General features: G+C 35.3%; 2 protein-coding genes across 4 annotated transcripts; one reads left to right on the top strand and one right to left on the bottom strand.

Annotated features, from left to right (window-relative positions):
• Nucleotides 1-1,634: 1,634 nt before the first annotated feature.
• On the top strand, nt 1,635-2,524 carry Cbp20 (cap binding protein 20). Its single transcript, XM_090168248.1, has 4 exons — nt 1,635-1,791; nt 1,888-2,069; nt 2,152-2,290; nt 2,357-2,524. The coding sequence occupies exons 1-4, from the start codon at nt 1,750-1,752 to the stop codon at nt 2,426-2,428; spliced, it is 435 nt and encodes a 144-aa protein (XP_090024374.1). The 5' UTR covers nt 1,635-1,749; the 3' UTR covers nt 2,429-2,524.
• scaf6 (SR-related CTD associated factor 6) lies at nt 2,501-7,734 on the bottom strand. Of its 3 annotated transcripts, none has more exons than XM_090168245.1 (16): nt 7,618-7,734; nt 7,299-7,469; nt 7,032-7,237; nt 6,839-6,976; nt 6,704-6,780; nt 6,566-6,640; nt 6,390-6,501; nt 6,276-6,326; nt 6,168-6,206; nt 5,404-6,103; nt 5,030-5,274; nt 3,821-3,954; nt 3,456-3,740; nt 3,231-3,383; nt 2,931-3,161; nt 2,501-2,838 (listed from the first exon to the last, which is right to left on the bottom strand). In XM_090168245.1, exons 1-16 carry the CDS (start codon nt 7,640-7,642, stop codon nt 2,568-2,570), a joined length of 2,913 nt encoding a protein of 970 aa, XP_090024371.1. In that variant the 5' UTR covers nt 7,643-7,734; the 3' UTR covers nt 2,501-2,567. The 3 variants fall into 3 exon arrangements, with proteins under 3 accessions (XP_090024371.1, XP_090024373.1, XP_090024372.1); XM_090168247.1 differs by having other exon boundaries at nt 2,501-2,832; XM_090168246.1 differs by having other exon boundaries at nt 6,884-6,976.
• Between the last annotated feature and the right edge of the window lie 9,510 nt (nt 7,735-17,244).

The raw sequence follows: 17,244 nt of genomic DNA, 5'->3' as shown, positions 1-17,244 counted from the left end.
ATACTAACTACAAATTTTAAATAACATTAATCACGAAATATTAATTATTAGGGCAACTATTTATCTTCTGCATATTCTTTATCTGAGGATGACGCTTCTAACTCGAGAGTGTTATTAATAATTTCGGAGGCACTGGTTGAAATAATGGAAATGTTTCACCTCTACGGCATAAACAAGTGTTCGCTTTTAACTAGGTAGCTTTTTTTGACATATTAAGGCAAAAGCACGACGTTCTGCTTACCGATGAAAAGTTTCCATTATTTCAACAATTAAGCTTTATATAAACAATACCTTGCGGGTCCTGGCTTTCGGAAATATTACTTCTTGGCGATTTCCTTGGAGGATGATTTATTTAAGCACCTATTTCGCGCGAAACAACGTCGCCTAAAAGTAAAATCCACGTAACTAAATACACAAATCAGAATGATATACGTGAATTTTGCTTTCAGACTTTAATGATTCCCACCGCTAGAGATAGATGGCAATATCGTCGAGTGATAAGCTTTCAGATTTGAAGCTAAATTTTTGTCCCGGGACTACCAGATTTTAATTGTACCTCTATTTATTCCCAAATCAATGGTTCTTCCAGCCGGTTACTTCTTTTACAGAAATCTAGGACCGGGAAAATTCATCCCCCCTCGCGCATGTATGAAAGTGGAGATCTGCAGAATTTGCAAAGCCTTCTATTCTTCCTTTGTTTCATCAAATGACAGTTGATTTTCCAAAAGGCATAATGTATTTCATTTCACCGCACGTCAATGGCGCCACGTAATCTGCCCATCTGATGGCTTCCTACATTGGCGAAAAGGGGGTCGGCACTCGCGGTCAACTTCGCCAGATACAATAATGGCTGCGTTCAACAACTATCAACGGAGAAAAACCGTTGAGTTATCGTTGAGTTCTTATAATCAACGCTACGTCACAAAAATCTAAAAGTTGTTGTACGATTTTATAGTTCGCTGACTTAACGAACAAAATATCGTCTGCTACCCCTCCTTTAACTTTGTCGAATGACGTCACTACACCGATGAGCAACGGAAAAACCATCTCGCTCAGCCGATGTTTCCACTGAGTCTCCGATGATCAACATGACGTCAAAACCGGAAGTCAAAAAACCCGTTCAGCAAAAAACCGCTGACCGTTGAGCTCAGCGCTGAGCTTTTTTAGAGTTGTTGAACGCAGCCAGTGCCTCTATTTCTTTTCTATCGCTATGGACTATGGTCATATGCGCTGCGTCCAGAAAAAAAAAACGCTGATTTTAGCATTGAGTTGGGAATATTAATCTAGAGATCCAATCAAATCTGCTCCCCGCGAAACAAGTTTTTGAAAAATACGAATGTGCCGTCTGCTCTAAAATGACGAGCAAACGTTATCATATGACCCGTGGCGCCATCCATTATTTTGAAGAAAAAAAATATTTTTGCTTGAAAACGCGTCAAATTTGAACGAACCATTGAGAGATAGACGGCGCCACGGGTAGAATGATAACGTTTTCTCGTCATTTGGGACGCCGATGGGAGCAGACGACAGTATTCTTATTTTTAAAAACTTGTTTCATGAAATACTGAAATCCGACGTTTTGATTGGACCTCTAGATTAATATTCCCAACTCAATGGATTTTAGTAAAAAATAAGCGTCTGCTACGAAGAGATTCGAATAATGCTAAAACGCGGATTTCACCTTTTTAATTTTAACGTGAATTAAAAGGAAGTAGTTTGTAATTAAAGTCCATATTGAAGTAGATAAACATGCCATTTCCACGAACTTCGTACAGGGATTATAAATCTAACGTAAGTTTTTAGTTTAATCTTTAGTTTTTTGTTGATTTTGTTAAGCCTCGGTTTTGCTTTTTGTCTAATTTTAAAAACAAATTCCTTCTCTTATAGCTGTCCCAAAAGGAATATTCACGAGCTATTGATACGTCGACTACGCTCTACGTTGGAAATTTATCATTTTATACAACCGAGGAACAAATCTATGAACTATTTTCCAAGTGCGGTGAAATAAAAAGGATCATCATGGGACTCAACAGACTTCATAAAACTCCTTGTGGTTTTTGTTTTGTCGAGTAAATAGCATCTCGTAACTTTAGCTTATCACTAACCGGAACAAAGAAATTATACTTAAAATGCATTAAAATATAATTATAGATATTACACCCGAGAAGATGCTGAAAACTGCATGAGGTATGTGAATACTACTAGACTTGATGATAGGCTCATCAGAACTGATTGGGATGCAGGATTTGTGGAAGGGCGTCAATTTGGAAGAGGAACTGCTGGTGGACAGGTATTTTAGCTTTTAAATTTAAATAAGTAGAACATCAGTTCAAATCTTTCTTCCTAATATCACCAGATAAGGGACGAACATCTCAAAGCCCCGGATCTTGGACGTACTATGACTGACCATGATATAATAATTGAATAAGATTTTTCCCCATTGTCACCTTTTTTTATGCCTTACAGTAAGGACTGTATGTAAATAAATGTTTCATTCACGTGAATACAAGTTTTATTAATGCGCAATAATTAAAAGCATCATTTTTGAAATCATGACAATTTAATACCTAAGATTTCCCTAATTCTTCTGCTCTAGCTTTCATTCGGTTAATGAAAGCTTGCCCTTTAGATTTACGGAAACTCTCATACGGATCATTTAAGCTAACACCCACACCTTTATACTGATCTTGTCTGTCTCTGACATCTCCTGCGTGAATTGGTTCTTGAATGCCTTGTTCTCCAGCTCCTAGGCCCATACCAGACCAGCCCATTTTCTTCAGTAGCTGATGCCCTTTGTTATTTTCATCCAGTCTTTGTTCCGCTGTCATTGAGCTAAATCTTTGGATGGTTAATTTAATATATTGTTACTAGATTTATAAGCCTTTTAAGAAGAACAATTTAAAAGCAGCCTAAGTTACTCATCTGCTTACCCAAAACGTGGGGGTGTTGGACTTCGCTGCTCTCTTTCCCTATCCCTGTCCTCACGTTGGCGAGGTGGTGTCCTTGATCTGGAGCGAGATCTAGTACGAGAATGGGATCTAGAACGGGACCTGGATCGCGAATAACGCCGATAGTTTTTTGTCCTTGATCTGGACCTAGACCTTGATCTCGATCGGGAACGTGATCTGGACCTTGACTGCGAACGGGACACTGAACGAGATCTACATCAAAGAGTTACAATACAATGAATCGATAAGAAAAACAACAGAATTAATAATTAGAGAAAGCACCTTGAACGACTACGATTTGGCCTTTGGTAGGATGGTGGGGTCCTGCTACAGCTCCTACTTCGACTACGAACATGTCTTCGTGTTGGTGGCGAATTTTGTTTAAAATTACCACCACCACCACCGCTCAAAATGGAAGATGTATTTTGGGGAGGACTGAAATGTGTTTTTCATAGAAAGTTAGAAACGTTATTAACCTTGGGTTTTACATGTTTGAAATAAATAAACCTCTTGGTCTCTCGGTATCTGCGTCGAGGGGGTGACTGTTCTTCATAATTTGAATAGTTGCTGGATTGACTGTACATCATAGGATTGGGGGCCATAGAAGGGGTAGGCAATAGTGGGGACGAACCACTGTTGCCAAAGGGTTCGTCCTGAGTGTTACTCTCTTGAGTATCTCTGCTATCCTCACCTTCGCTGTTGAGGTGATCATCGGTGTTTTTATTTCGCCGTTTCTTGCAATTACTTTTGGCTTTAAAAAATTCATACAGCCCCAATTGCTCCCAACCGTCACTGAAATGTATAGCTCAGTGAGTGGTTATCTCACAAAATGGTTTTGTTTGAACTCAGAAAAGTTGAAGGGTTTTTAATACCTATTGCGAGGTCTATCATGACTGGGGGGAGCGTAAAACATTTCTACTGCTGTTAATAAACGTTCACTTGGTGGAGCAGGTGGTGGTAGCCTAATATCATCAGGGTCCAAAGGACAGTATTCATGTTCTTCAAGCTGAAAAATAATAGCATTAGCTTCTCTGTTTTATTTTAAATAAAGAATGGAATCCTAAGCAATGTATTTGCAAGATACTCCTAAGCCAGGTTCACACTTACCCCTAAAATCGCTTCATTTTAGATAACTAGTTTTCCAAACGAGAGTGAGAAATCGCTTAGACCAAGTCAGTTTGCTTAGAATCAATTTCAAAACAACAAAGCGGGGAAGTAAAATTGCTCGTATTTTCCAAAATAATGGGAATAAAATTCTAAATAATGTCAAATAATATTACTCTATGTATAATAAAAATAATTAACCAATTGTTTTGGGATACATTTTAGTAGTTTAAAAATTCTGGTCATAATTTGAAATGACGTTAAGCGAACCAAGAATTATCGTTGGTGGTTAAAACTAAGGGTGTGCGAGTCCTGTTTTTTGAAATTCGAGTCGAGTCTCGAGTCTTAGAAACTTGGACTCGCGAGTCCTCGAGTCCAAATATTAAGGACTTGATCGAGTCCTCGAGTCCTAAAGAATTAGGTTTAAAGCTTTCGAGTCCAATACGAGTCCGGAATGTTTTTAACGAGTCCAATTCGAGTCCTAATTTTTATCGAGTTCAATTCGAGTCCTAAGTTATCGTGGCCAATTCGTCTGAAATTTATTTGCCGCTGTTTAAATAATCTTGCCCAATAATAATGGACTCGCCGAGTAATAATGGACTCGCCGAGTAATATTAGACTCGCCAGGTAATTTTCAAATTATCTATTTACTCGAGTCCGCTTCGAGTAATTATGTACCCTTTTCGTGGGAATCGGGTATCCGTGCGAGTAATAAAATTACGTATTCCGAGTACTCGGACTCAGACTCAATAACGAGTACTCGCAATTTTTGAGTACTCGCACACCACTAGTTAAAACTGGCATTCTAACAGACCTAAACTGGGTTTTAAGCTCTAGTGTGACCGTGGCTCTAGAGTATTTTAGTACGAGTAGTTTTCTTCTTGCATGGAGAAACAGTAAAAGATTTCTATAAACTGCATCGGAACTTGGCTACTCATACTGAAACACTACATTGACAGACATTTGATAATACATACCGCAACCAAAGGAACCATGAGACCAGCTGGTAGGTCATAATAGGGAACGGAAGGCATTACAGTTTCCCGCAAAATTTCTGGTGGGATTTGATTGTGTTGAAATGGAACTGGCCCATCTCCACCAGGACCTCCCATATTTCCAGGAGGGCCCTGATTTGATTGCATTTCATTATTGCCCCCTATAAAAGCAGGTTGAGGTTGGGGAGGTTTGTAAAAATCGCCAAATCTGGATGTATGAACAGGGCCTAAAATTTTCGTGCCAGAAACGGTGCCAAAAAAAGGAAAATAAAACGAATGAAACCAAAGCGAACAAAAACCAAACTGTGCAAAATACAAATATCTCATAATTTATTTAGTAGATAAATCGCAATTACCACTAGGTTGCATTCCTGGAAATTGTTGCTGTTGCGATAGAGGGGTGAAACCAGAGCCCTGATTAAAATTCCCACTTTGATTTGCTCCAGGATTAGGGCCTCCTTGCATGAAATTTTGGTTCATTTGATTAAATTGATTTCCCTGAAAATTCGTTCCGGAGCCTTGGAAATTGTTATTTTGTCCAGTTTGATTTGCATATCCTGGGATACCCATTGGTTGGTTTTGTAGAGTATTCTCAATTTTAACATTATTAATGCCAATTTGAAGATTGGGAGTCAAATTTCTATTTTGAGGCTGCCCTCCGGCGAATGGATTTTGGTTTTCAGATTGTTGGATATTTTGTTGCATGAACAGCCCCTGTTGGTTAGATTGAGAAGTCGGGTCACCCTGCTGGTTGGTGCTTATGTTTCCCAATTTAGCTTGTTGCGGAACTTGCTGATTTTGTTGTTGAATAACACCAAAATTAGAACTCATGCCAGTTTGATTTGGTTGATTAAGTGGTTGCTGTGACATGGGCATTCCCATCATAGATTGATGCATTTGTTGCGGGTATCCGAAGGGATTTTGGTGCATTTGTTGCATCTGCCCTGTTAAATGAGCCACATAATCTTGGTGTTGTTTTTGCAACATTGCGTATTGAGCTTGAATTGCCGTTGTTATTTGAGAAATATAATTTGCGTGTTCCGTAATTATGCTGGCCTGTAAAAATTTGGCATTAAAGGATAGGTTTAATGCCCAAAAATTAAAGATCCTTAAGATATACCTGAAATGCAGCCACAGTTACCGAAGGGTTTTTAAGTTGCTATAAGATTGATCAAAAATATTACTCTTTATCTCCTCATATTTATACAATTGAAAATTAACGACTTACGTCCAAAACATTGGGCTCAAAATAATTATGGGTTTCCCAAAGTTTGAGCAACTAAAATTTTAATTTTGATTATTATTGAAATTAAAACTTAGGAATATAATTAATAAAGGTTACTTTTTCAAGCTTTTGCTGTTTTTCGTCGTCAACCCCTAGACTAGTTGTACAAAATATAGGTACTACAACTCGATTTAAAACATTTTTTAAATCATCTGCATTTTTTCTTACACTAAAATTGGACCAAAATTGATTTAAATACTTTTCCAAATATCAATGCGCATTTTTTAATATACCAGTGGTGTAAAACATCATTAATGAGGTAGACTAGATGCAATCGAGCATCAAAACTGGCATTGGGAGATATTACTCTGTAAATTTAAATATTTAAATGAATTAGGAACACATCCCTATTGAATTTAAAGTGCAGTTACCTTTTAAGAAGGTATTCGCAAATAACTTCAATTTTTTGAGGGGAATTTGAGTTGTTGAATATCCAACCTTTACCACCCTGATAAGGAATTATCTTATAAACACTTAATTTATTATCATTTAAAGTTAATATTAACTGATATGGCATCTTTAGTGCACTGTTCAATTATTGGTTGCAGTACTTTATCCAACTCTTCCAAGCTGATTTCAGCGGCTTGGGCCATTTTAATTAGTTTTTCCTCTTGAGCTTTTCTAATAATTTCATCAATTTGAACCTAAGATTTAACGGCTAATTAATAACTTTTTAGTTACAAAACAAAGTTTTATCACCTGTTGCTGTTGCAATAACAATTGGTGTTGGGCTGCCAAATTCTGCTCACTCTGCCTTATTTGGTCTTGTATCTCTTGCGTTGTTTGTATTGGCATTTGGCAATGTTGCTGTTGCGCTTGTTGCCATGGTGCTGACTGTATAGATTGTTGAGTTATACTATGTTGTACTATGGCTTGCTGTTCCGAGCGTTGTTTCTGTTTGAGAACTAAAAGTGATATGTTAATACTTATTTAGGATTACAATAATAAGAAAGATGCAATATTTACTGGCTTGTTCAGTTGTGACTCTGTACTGATAATAATTGAAGTGTTCTCCACCAAACAAAAAAGAAAATTTTGGATTGTCCTTTTGTTTTTGTTTGGTCATATGTTCGAACTCAGGTCCATTTCTTGCGACAAACTGAGCCAATTTGTCAATAATATTTCTAAGATCGGTTTCTATGTTGAAAAGAAATTTGAATTTTTGATTATAAAGATAGATAGACTAAGGCTAAAGGAAAATATAAAGAAAACAGCATATAGAATATTCCATTTAAATATAATTTATACATATTTAAAACCACAAATTTGATATAGTGTAAAATACCTTCAGGAGGTTTGGGGAGTTCCATTACCGCTGTATTTCAAAAGATAAACAATTTAATTAAAGACTTTTTAAATTTATCATCATTCTTCAGTGAATGATTCTGTACATCACCATTCGATAGCGACAGCGTAGAGCAGACTGAGCAGTGCTGCCATAGACATACGACCTATAACCCGCAGCCTCATTTCTCCGAATTCCCATTTCTCCGAATTCTCATTTTTCCGAATTCCCATTTCTCCGAAAGACCGTATATTCCAATTCCCATTTCTCCGAAATCCCTACTCTCGGACTAGTAGTATTTTTGGGGTGATAAATATTTAAAAACCTACTACTATGCTACCAGAGTACTCTCAAATACAAGTTAGCGATTCCTCTAGTTTATCTACTAGTTATCTATTAGTTCTACTAATTTCAGAAATTGCTTTAAACATTGCACAACATCATCGTGGATTACTGGTAGTGGTAGCCAAGATTTTAGCATACGCGCCATTTTTCCTGCTGTTTGTTAGGTATTACCGTATACACGAAGAAACCAACATTGACGACAAAATATTCTAACTGAACAAAATTTATTTCGCTATAGTTAACATTTATTTTAAAAACGAAACATTATTATACCTTATGGTTAAAAAAATACCGTTTCGTTAAATAAATAAATATAAATAATTTCAGAAGAAAATAGGGGAAGTACGTATCTGTAGCTTTGAGCCGTAGAAGTCGTCGTGTGACCCACGAAAACGCCTTTTTACGCATAATAAACCAAACTGAAAAAGTAGTTCTACTTTTGTTTTGATTCAACACGGCTATAATCGACAAAAGCAAATACGCCTTAACTCAAATAGCAGAGAATGAGAAGGGCAATATGTTACAATTGTTCAATTTAAGAAAAATGACTTTTTAAACGATGTATTCATCCGCGATTTCCCGCCAAACCGTTTTGGCGCGAAAATTCGTGAAAAGTGACGCCTTTCCAAAGCTGACTAGAAGCGTACTTCCCCCTATTTTCTTCTGATAATTTTTAATGAATTTCATTTATTTTTTTATTTATTATTTATCAAGTTAATAATATTTTAGAACTCTTAGAACCAAAACAACTACGGATATAGATTGGAAATTAATGCGGTTTTTGATCGAAACTACTGATTTTTTTTAAAAAATTGATACTTTTTTTACAAAATTTAAAATTTTGGTCATTTGGATCTATTATTTTCCAAATTTGGAAAATAATTTAAAAAAGCACATTATCTATATAAATAAATTTTCATCAATTCCTATCAATTTTGATCGTTTTGGATCGAAACTATTGATTTTGATAATTTTTTTAGTGTTATTAACATTTTTCAATTTTGAAAAATAAAATTCAAACAATTTTGAGATAGTTGGTCGAATTTAGTTTATTTTTATATAATTTTAACAAAACTTTAAAATTGGGCTAATTTAGATCTATTATTTTCCTATTTTGGTCAAGTTTGATCAAATTGACCAAAATAAATACTTTGTTTTTAAAAAAATCGCAATTTATCTATACATTAATCCAATTTTACACAACCTATAAATTTCCGTCAATTCCTATGAATTTTGATCGAAAATACTGTTTTTGATCAATATTTTTTCAATTTTATATATTTTTTTCAATTTTGAAAAAAAAAATTATTTTAATCAATTTTGAAATAATTTTTTCAATGTTTGTATTTTTTTCTCACATTTTTTACAATTACAGCCATATCGGTTCATTTTCACCCATTTGGTTCAAATTGATCAAAATGAGATCAATGTTGATTTTTTTTCGTCAATTTTTATAAAATTTTCATAATTTTGGTATTTTAACATTTTTTCAATTTTTTTTTTAATTTTTAATCGGTCAAAATCCCATGCTATTTTCAATGGGAAAATTTCCATTTTATGTTGTCAAACATTTTTCGTTGCCATGGCAAAACCGTTCCCCATTGAATAAAATCCCTTTAGGATTTTTCAAGTTACCAATCCCCCCTTAAGTTTATTTTTATTAAGAGCCACTGGCCCAAGCGGGGGAGGATTTAAAATTAGGTAGGGAAAATAGGAAATAACATTTATTAACTTTAAAACAAGCAAGTGTATTATAATATCACACCTAATCATTTGTAACGCTAGATCCCGCTCTCGTATAGGGTAGGAAAACATAGTTTCAAAAACGGCGTACAAATCATCATGGAAGAAGAAAGCTAAGGAATAGAATTAAGTATCGAAGTTCTACCCACGGTTTGATGCCCACTCCCACAAACGGGTGAATGGGGTGGGTTGAAAATATGGGAATCGCATCGAGGTAAAATTGACACGTGACAGCAAACTAGCTTCATCGCACCATGATGCGGCCATCTAGATAACTAATATATTTTTGGCCGTTGCGGTTGCGCGCGTAGTTTTCTTAACCACAACATCTCCACAATTTACCCGTCGTCTGATTCTAGGTCTGTTACTCAGCCTTCTACTGTAGTACATGACGTCACTGGTTCGGAAAATGCTAGGCTTCTCAAAGTTACAAGTGACGTCACCTGGTTCGGCCAATAGCGTTTATTTTCGTACATGAGACCCCCTTGCACGATAACCCCTTTTTTCACTCCTCTAATTCTCCCACCAGGGGGCCTATTCTGTAAATATTCGAAATCCAATTTTCGATCGAAAACTATATTTCGAACTTCGACATCTCGACGAATGGTATTCGGTAAAGATTTCGAATAAGCATAAATCAATGCAAATTGTCGAAGTCGATCTCGACATGGTATAGGGTATCGAGATCGAATTCCCATTCGATTTCTTACAGAATCGCCCCCCTGGGGGTGGCGGAGTTCTCGGATGGGGTGTGAATCGCGCGCCTCAATTGTATTCCTTAGCTTTCTTCTTCCATGAAATCATGTTCCAGAAATTTCCGTAAAATGTTTAATAGATATTTTTTAATTAAATTGAGAGCCCCGGTGGCCCGCAACCCCCGTTCGAATGATTTATTTTAAGAGCCCACTGATTTTTATTAAGAGCCATTGGCCCCAAGACTCCCGCTAATTCCAAGTCTGGTGTGTAACACCTCGGGTAGTCTCCTTGTTAGTATGTAAAGGCCATTATATATAGGGTGAAAAGCAAAACTTTCCTCTCAATACACACCAGATTTCAGTACCAGATTAGGTACAATGCCAATTAGGGCGATTGCCACTAGGTACGATTATATTTTGTTATGAGTTATTTATTTTGTCTCCAAGTAACATCAAATAGTTGATGTAATGTTATATAAACTGTTATAAATTGAATTTCAAATACGTACCTTAAGATAAAAATGTCATTGTTTATAAAATTATAACATAAACAGATGACAAAAGTTATATCATAAGTAACATAATATCAATAAGTACGACAATTAACGAGATTTACAAGTTTTTACAACCAAACTGATTTTCATAGTTATTGCGTAATCAAGATGTTTTCTCAGCACAGAGCCGTCTAGTGTCTAAAATATGTGAGACTTCATCTAAGCCAATACGAAAATCAGTAATCAGGTGTACAAAATATTTACGAATGACTACCCCCTAGCATTTTTCTCATACGCACTCATTGTTTTGATATAAACAGAATAGAGCTCCTCTATATATTTTGTAATTTTATATTTTGACATTTTCCAGTCGATCATGTTTCATTAAAATGATTGTGTTGTCCGTAAACTGAATTAATATAGAGGTTAAGAAGACCTACCCAATGTGTAACTGAGCGGCAAACTGGAAAAGAACGCGTATAAATATTTTTCTCTTCGTTCGAACGTCATTAGGTTTAATGTCAATAGAGAGGTTAAGAAGACCTAACGTATACGGGAACACTTTCCAATTAGTTGGCCTAAGTTCATTGGCCAAACTAAATGGCCCAATAAAATTGTATAGTCTGAACTCCCCTTTAAACATTCCCAGTGTATACATTTATAATTTCCGGGTTAAGTTTTTTTCAAATCTACCGCTCGAAAAGGTAATACTTTATATATTTTCTCTGCAGTCGTTTTACCTCTGTAATTTTCTACTAGAAGTAGGAATTGCCGAGCTACTTTTTGGGAGTGGGCGAAATGAACAGTTGCCAGTTTTGGAAATGAGCTGCTCATTTCCCAACTATTCATTTCGCCAACCCTATCCAGCATTTGGAGAAACGAACGGTTGGTGAAATGAACAGTTGGGGAAATTACCTATTCATTTCCCCAACTGTTCATTTCACCAACTCCGTAAAAAAACTAGTTGGCGAAATTAGTAGTTGGCGAAATGAACGGTTGGAGATATGAACAGTTGGGGAAATGAGCAGTTGGGGAAATGAGCAGTTGGTCGAATGAAAAGTTGGATATATGAACTGTTGGAGATATGAAAAGTTGGGGAAATGAACCCCACCCGTTATTACGTTACTTATGGTTATATAAAGTAAAAATCCTCAAAATATAAAACATTTAAATTGATCCCTTTCAGAGACAACTTTTATCATGTTTATACTTATAAGTAAAAACTGTTCCTGATTCAATATTGAAATATATTATTTTTTTTGATAAATTTTGCCATTCCAAAATTTTTTTTTTTCAAAATTAGTACAATGGTACTTTTCATATCAAACCATAAATAAATTTTGGGTGAAATTCGGAAATTATTTCGCAAATTGCATGTAGTAACCCATTTTTGCATTTTATTTAATTTATTCTATCTATAAATTAAAATGATTTTAAACTTAATTATAACATTATACCATATTTAATAAATGTTTTGGTGCCACCTCGTTATTCAACAAACCCACTTAGTCCAAGAGCCCATGACAAAATAAACATGTGATGAGGTACACGATGGGTCAAGGTATTTTTTAATTAGGTTAGTGATTTGTAACAAAGAACTGTTTGTCTTACGGGTCAAAATGGGGGCTTTCCGGAAATACGAATCACGTGACGTCACTTCCGGTGACCTTGAAAATTGATATGACCTGATATTGGTATCATTCGATTGGTCTCAACGTGCTCTTACCAATATCGCTAAATTAACCTTCAAATTTGAACCAAGAGCAGTAGCGGCGCTAAGGGTGGGCTGAAGTGGGCTTTAGCCCCCTGCATTTCTGAGAGGGGCCACATATTTATATTAAAAGGGCCACATATTTATATTTAAGAGGCCACATATTTGAAATTTCTTTATGTTTTTATTGCCAAGTAAAGTTTTTCGGGGGGAAAAATCTTTAAAAATCAATTCGTTTACTCAAAAAGATAGTAGACCATAAACACATAGATTCGGGAGGCGAAGGGAGAGGAAATGGAGAGAAAGTTTAATGAACAATTGAAAGAAAAGAAAGGGGCTTGAGGGAATTTCGGGAAATACCCCAGCGCTTGTTTAAAATATAAACACTTAGCTAAATGACTAGTTGATAGTTTAATTTTATTTCAAAATATTTTAACAGCCTTTTAAAGGCTAATTAACTATTAATAATTAATTTTTCCAAACAGCCTTTTTCAAGGCTAGCTAACTATTAGTAGATATATATTTTGAAAGTCTTTCTCGAATTATAAGTAGTTTAGTCTTTTCTGTTCTAATATTTTAGCAAGAGCGGACTTCTACCTCCTCGAGGTTTAAAGAAGCCCTAATGCGCTTGTTTAAAATATAAACACTTAGCTAAATGACTAGTTGATAGTTTGATTTTATTTCAAATTATTTCAACAGCCTTTTAAAGGCTAATTAACTATTAATAGTTAATTTTTCCAAAAAGCATTTTTCAGGGCTAGCTAACTATTAGTAGATATATATTTTCCAAACCACCTTTGTCAAGGCAAATTACTATTATTAGTTATTTTTCTAATATCTTAGACACTTAGTCTTATTATTTACTAAGATAAATATTCCTCGAGAATTAGAAGGATTTTAGAGTTACATTTTAGATAATTATATCCGATAAATTTAACTATTTAAGTATTGACAAATTAAAAAAAATTGTAGACATGAGTGGGAGAAAATTTCCGTCCGGAAGCCAAAGTCGCAAAAAGCGAAAAGCCAGTCAAGAATTTTTAAATTATCAAAAAAGGGCTCTAAATAAGTACTTCAAAACATCAATTCTGTTACAACAAAATGATACCATTTTTCTTCGCTAGTGGGCACCTTAATTACGCAAAATCGTCTTTGTTGTACTTAAATCAAATGAAAAAACTTGAGAAAATCATGACTCCTGAAGATTTTAACAATTTTACTCAAAATGGGTACTTTACGATTCGGCGAACTGATAAATATTGGTCATGTAATTGGACAGACATGGTAATTGAGCAGGACCTAATGCTTCCCATGAAGATTTCTGGTGGCCTTATACACGGAAGTGGGATGACTGATTATTCTCTGGCAAAGTGGGTTTCTACATTGCCATTTTGCACTGATATTGCACCGCAATAGAAACTTTCGCAAATATTCATACTGTAACTTGTAAGCGGTGAACAGCACGTGGAACTCCGAGAATCCAGACGTGCGCGAGATGTTAAAGATTTAGACAAATTTAGTGATTGGTTTAAACACCATTCTCCCTTTAGTACCGAAATCGGAGATCTTATTTCGCTGGTAAATGGAAAAGTAGGTGATAAAAGTATGAACTGTGAGAGAGCTCAAGAAATAGGAAATGCATTAGTCATTAACGCCGTTGGTAAGAAAATAAAAGACGTAAAGTTTAAACGTAATGACAAAGTGAAAACACTTGCCTTTATCAACAAGAAAAGTAGTCGAATAAACAACGAAGATATTCCTATTAATACTATTCAAATTTTTAATCGGATAATTTGCACGAACAAGATAGCTGAAGAACTAGAACACTGTTTTGAGTACGAACTCGCCGTCTTTGTTCGTTGACGGTCAACTACGAAAAGCAACGAAATCAAAACTACTCAAGGAATTAGATAAAGTTGTTGAACCCAGAAAGTCTTTACCGCAATCGGAAAATATGGCTATTGCTGTCTACGGAGGGTTTTTACTGCACAAAGTTGTTTGGCAACGTCCATATACCTACGGAGATATTTTAACTCAGTATATGTTAATTTTATACACTCTAATTACGGTGTCGAGGTAACTGTCGTATTTGATGGTTAAGACGAATCAGTTCCCTCAACAAAAGCGCAAGAACACATTAGAAGAACAAAATCAGTGGTAGATGTTGTTGTACTGGATAGGCTTGCGGTTTCACAAAGCCAAACGGATTTTCTTGGGAACATGAAAAACAAGAAACAGTTCATATCCATTTTATCGAAGCATTTCAAGAAGTCGCACATTCAAGTTGTTCAAGCCCCAACAGACGCGGATACCGTAATTATATCAACCGCTCTATTTGTGTTATTTCCGAGGACACCGATGTATTGGTATTGCTGGTTTACCATACTACTTTTAAAAATATGTTCATGGTACGTCCTGGGAAATCGAGCAATCCGGATAAGGTCACTGACGTCTTTGAATTAAAAACCAAACTTGGAGACATAGCAACTATTTTGCTATCCGGGTGCGACAGCGCCTCAGCCCTTTACAACAGAGGAAAACAGGACGGTTTGGTTTTAATAAAGAAAATGCAAGTAAGAAAAATATTTTAGAATCCGGTGCACGAATTATCCTTAAACTTTATAGTGCCAATATCAGAACTGAGACACTAAATTGATGAAGGTGCTTTACAATAAAATGGTCCCGAGACAGATACTAAACCGAAATTTTAAACTTGCATCTCTTTCACCAACAAAATCTGCTTTAGAACAACATATTTATCGAGTTTACTTTCAGACCCAAGAATGGAAATTTAAAACACTGAAGGCAGACGAATGGGATTGGAAATTAAGCCACTCTATCTTGGTCCCGATTTATTGCGATATTCCCCCGCCCCGGAAAGTATTTTTAAGTTAATATATTGTAAATGCAAAGCTACCAATTGTACCAAATCATGCTCTTGTCGTAAGTTTGGGATGGTATGTTCCGCTATGTGTGGAATGTAACCGGATATCTTGCCTTAATTCTAGTCGCAAAGATAACATTTCTGATGACAAAGATATTGAATAGTGTATATAAATGTAACCTTCACTGTTTTTAAGATTAACATAATTTCTTAACCATATATGAATTTTTAAAGTAATATTTTCGAAAAGTAGCCGAAAACGTAAAATTACGATTTGTATTTTGAATTGTAACTTTTGTTACACTTGGTATATTTCAATGCGGTCTTTTTTATTAGATGACCAATGAAAAGTAGCATCAAAATGCTAATTACACTCCTATTACTAAACCTAGCCGTTTCGCCGTAAACAGCAAAAAACAAATAATACAAGATGGTGGCCATTTTTGGGGAACTTCCACCCCCCTACAATAGGCAACTTTTTCCAGTGATCAGCACCATGGGTAGACGCTATTTCCGTTGAGACTTGCTTGTCTCTAATTTTGTCCGAATGAAAACCTAATTGCACTGTACCAAATATAACTATTTTAATATAGTGTTAGTTTAAAATGTTACACCTTTGGTTATATTGATAACTCCAGGGTGCTACTCGTTTCATTTCTAAAAATTGTTCTAATGAAAAAATTCAGTTCAAGATAATACTTTAATTAAAGTAATAATAATAATATTTAGCTAAGCTAATGCTTTATGTACCTCCGTTGCCTTAAGTCAAATTGCGAATTATAAAGCCAAGTGCCTGGGCTCAGTGTATAAATGCAGGATTTTTTTTAATTCTGCCTGAAAGTCAGTTAGTCCAAGAGCCCATGGCAAAATAAGCATGTGATAAGGTACACGATGGGTCAAGGTATTTTTTAATTAGGTTAGTGATTTGTAACAAAGAACTGTGTGTCTTACGGGTCAAAATGGGGGCTTTCCGGAAATACGAATCACATGACGTCACTTCCGGTGACCTTGAAAATTGATATGACCTGATATTGGTATCATTCGATTGGTCTCAACGTGCTCTTACCAATATCGCTAAATTAACCTTCAAATTTGAACCAAGAGCAGTAGCGGCGCTAAGGGTGGGCTGAAGTGGGTTTAGCCCCCTGCATTTCTGAAAGGGGCCACATATTTATATTAAAAGGGCCACATATTTATATTTAAGAGGCCACATATTTGAAATTTCTTTATGTTTCTATTGCCAAGTAAAGTTTTTCGGGGGGAAAAATCTTTAAAAATCAATTCGTTTACTCAAAAAGATAGTAGACCATAAACACATAGATTCGGGAGGCGAAGGGAGAGGAAATGGAGAGAAAGTTTAATGAACAATTGAAAGAAAAGAAAGGGGCTTGAGGGAATTTCGGGAAATACCCCAGCGCTTGTTTAAAATATAAACACTTAGCTAAATGACTAGTTGATAGTTTGATTTTATTTCAAATTATTTCAACAGCCTTTTAAAGGCTAATTAACTATTAATAGTTAATTTTTCCAAACAGCCTTTTTCAGGGCTAGCTAACTATTAGTAGATATATATTTTCCAAACCACCTTTGTCCAGGCAAATTACTATTATTAGTTATTTTTCTAATATCTTAGACACTTAGTCTTATTATTTACTAAGATAAATATTCCTCGAGAATTAGAAGGATTTTAGAGATACATTTTAGATAATTATATCCGGTAAATTTAACTATTTAAGTATTGACAAATTAAAAAAA

This window comes from Leiobunum rupestre, chromosome 3 (assembly GCF_980474605.1).
Source record: "Leiobunum rupestre chromosome 3, qqLeiRupe1.1.hap1, whole genome shotgun sequence".
Lineage (NCBI taxonomy): Eukaryota > Metazoa > Arthropoda > Arachnida > Opiliones > Sclerosomatidae > Leiobunum > Leiobunum rupestre.
The sequence above is the reverse complement of the archived record's forward strand: the minus strand, read 5'-3'. Positions and strand labels throughout refer to the sequence as shown.

Coding starts and splice junctions, on each gene's coding strand:
- Cbp20 (XM_090168248.1), top strand. CDS start 1,750: ATGCCATTTCCACGAACTTCGTACAGGGATTATAAATCTAAC. Junction 1,792..1,887: donor ACAGGGATTATAAATCTAAC/GTAAGTTTTTAG, acceptor CTTCTCTTATAG/CTGTCCCAAAAGGAATATTC. Junction 2,291..2,356: donor GAGGAACTGCTGGTGGACAG/GTATTTTAGCTT, acceptor TAATATCACCAG/ATAAGGGACGAACATCTCAA.
- scaf6 (XM_090168245.1), bottom strand. CDS start 7,642: ATGGAACTCCCCAAACCTCCTGAAG. Junction 6,502..6,565: donor AATGATGTTTTACACCACTG/GTATATTAAAAA, acceptor GTCCAATTTTAG/TGTAAGAAAAAATGCAGATG. Junction 3,162..3,230: donor CCAAATCGTAGTCGTTCAAG/GTGCTTTCTCTA, acceptor TCTTTGATGTAG/ATCTCGTTCAGTGTCCCGTT.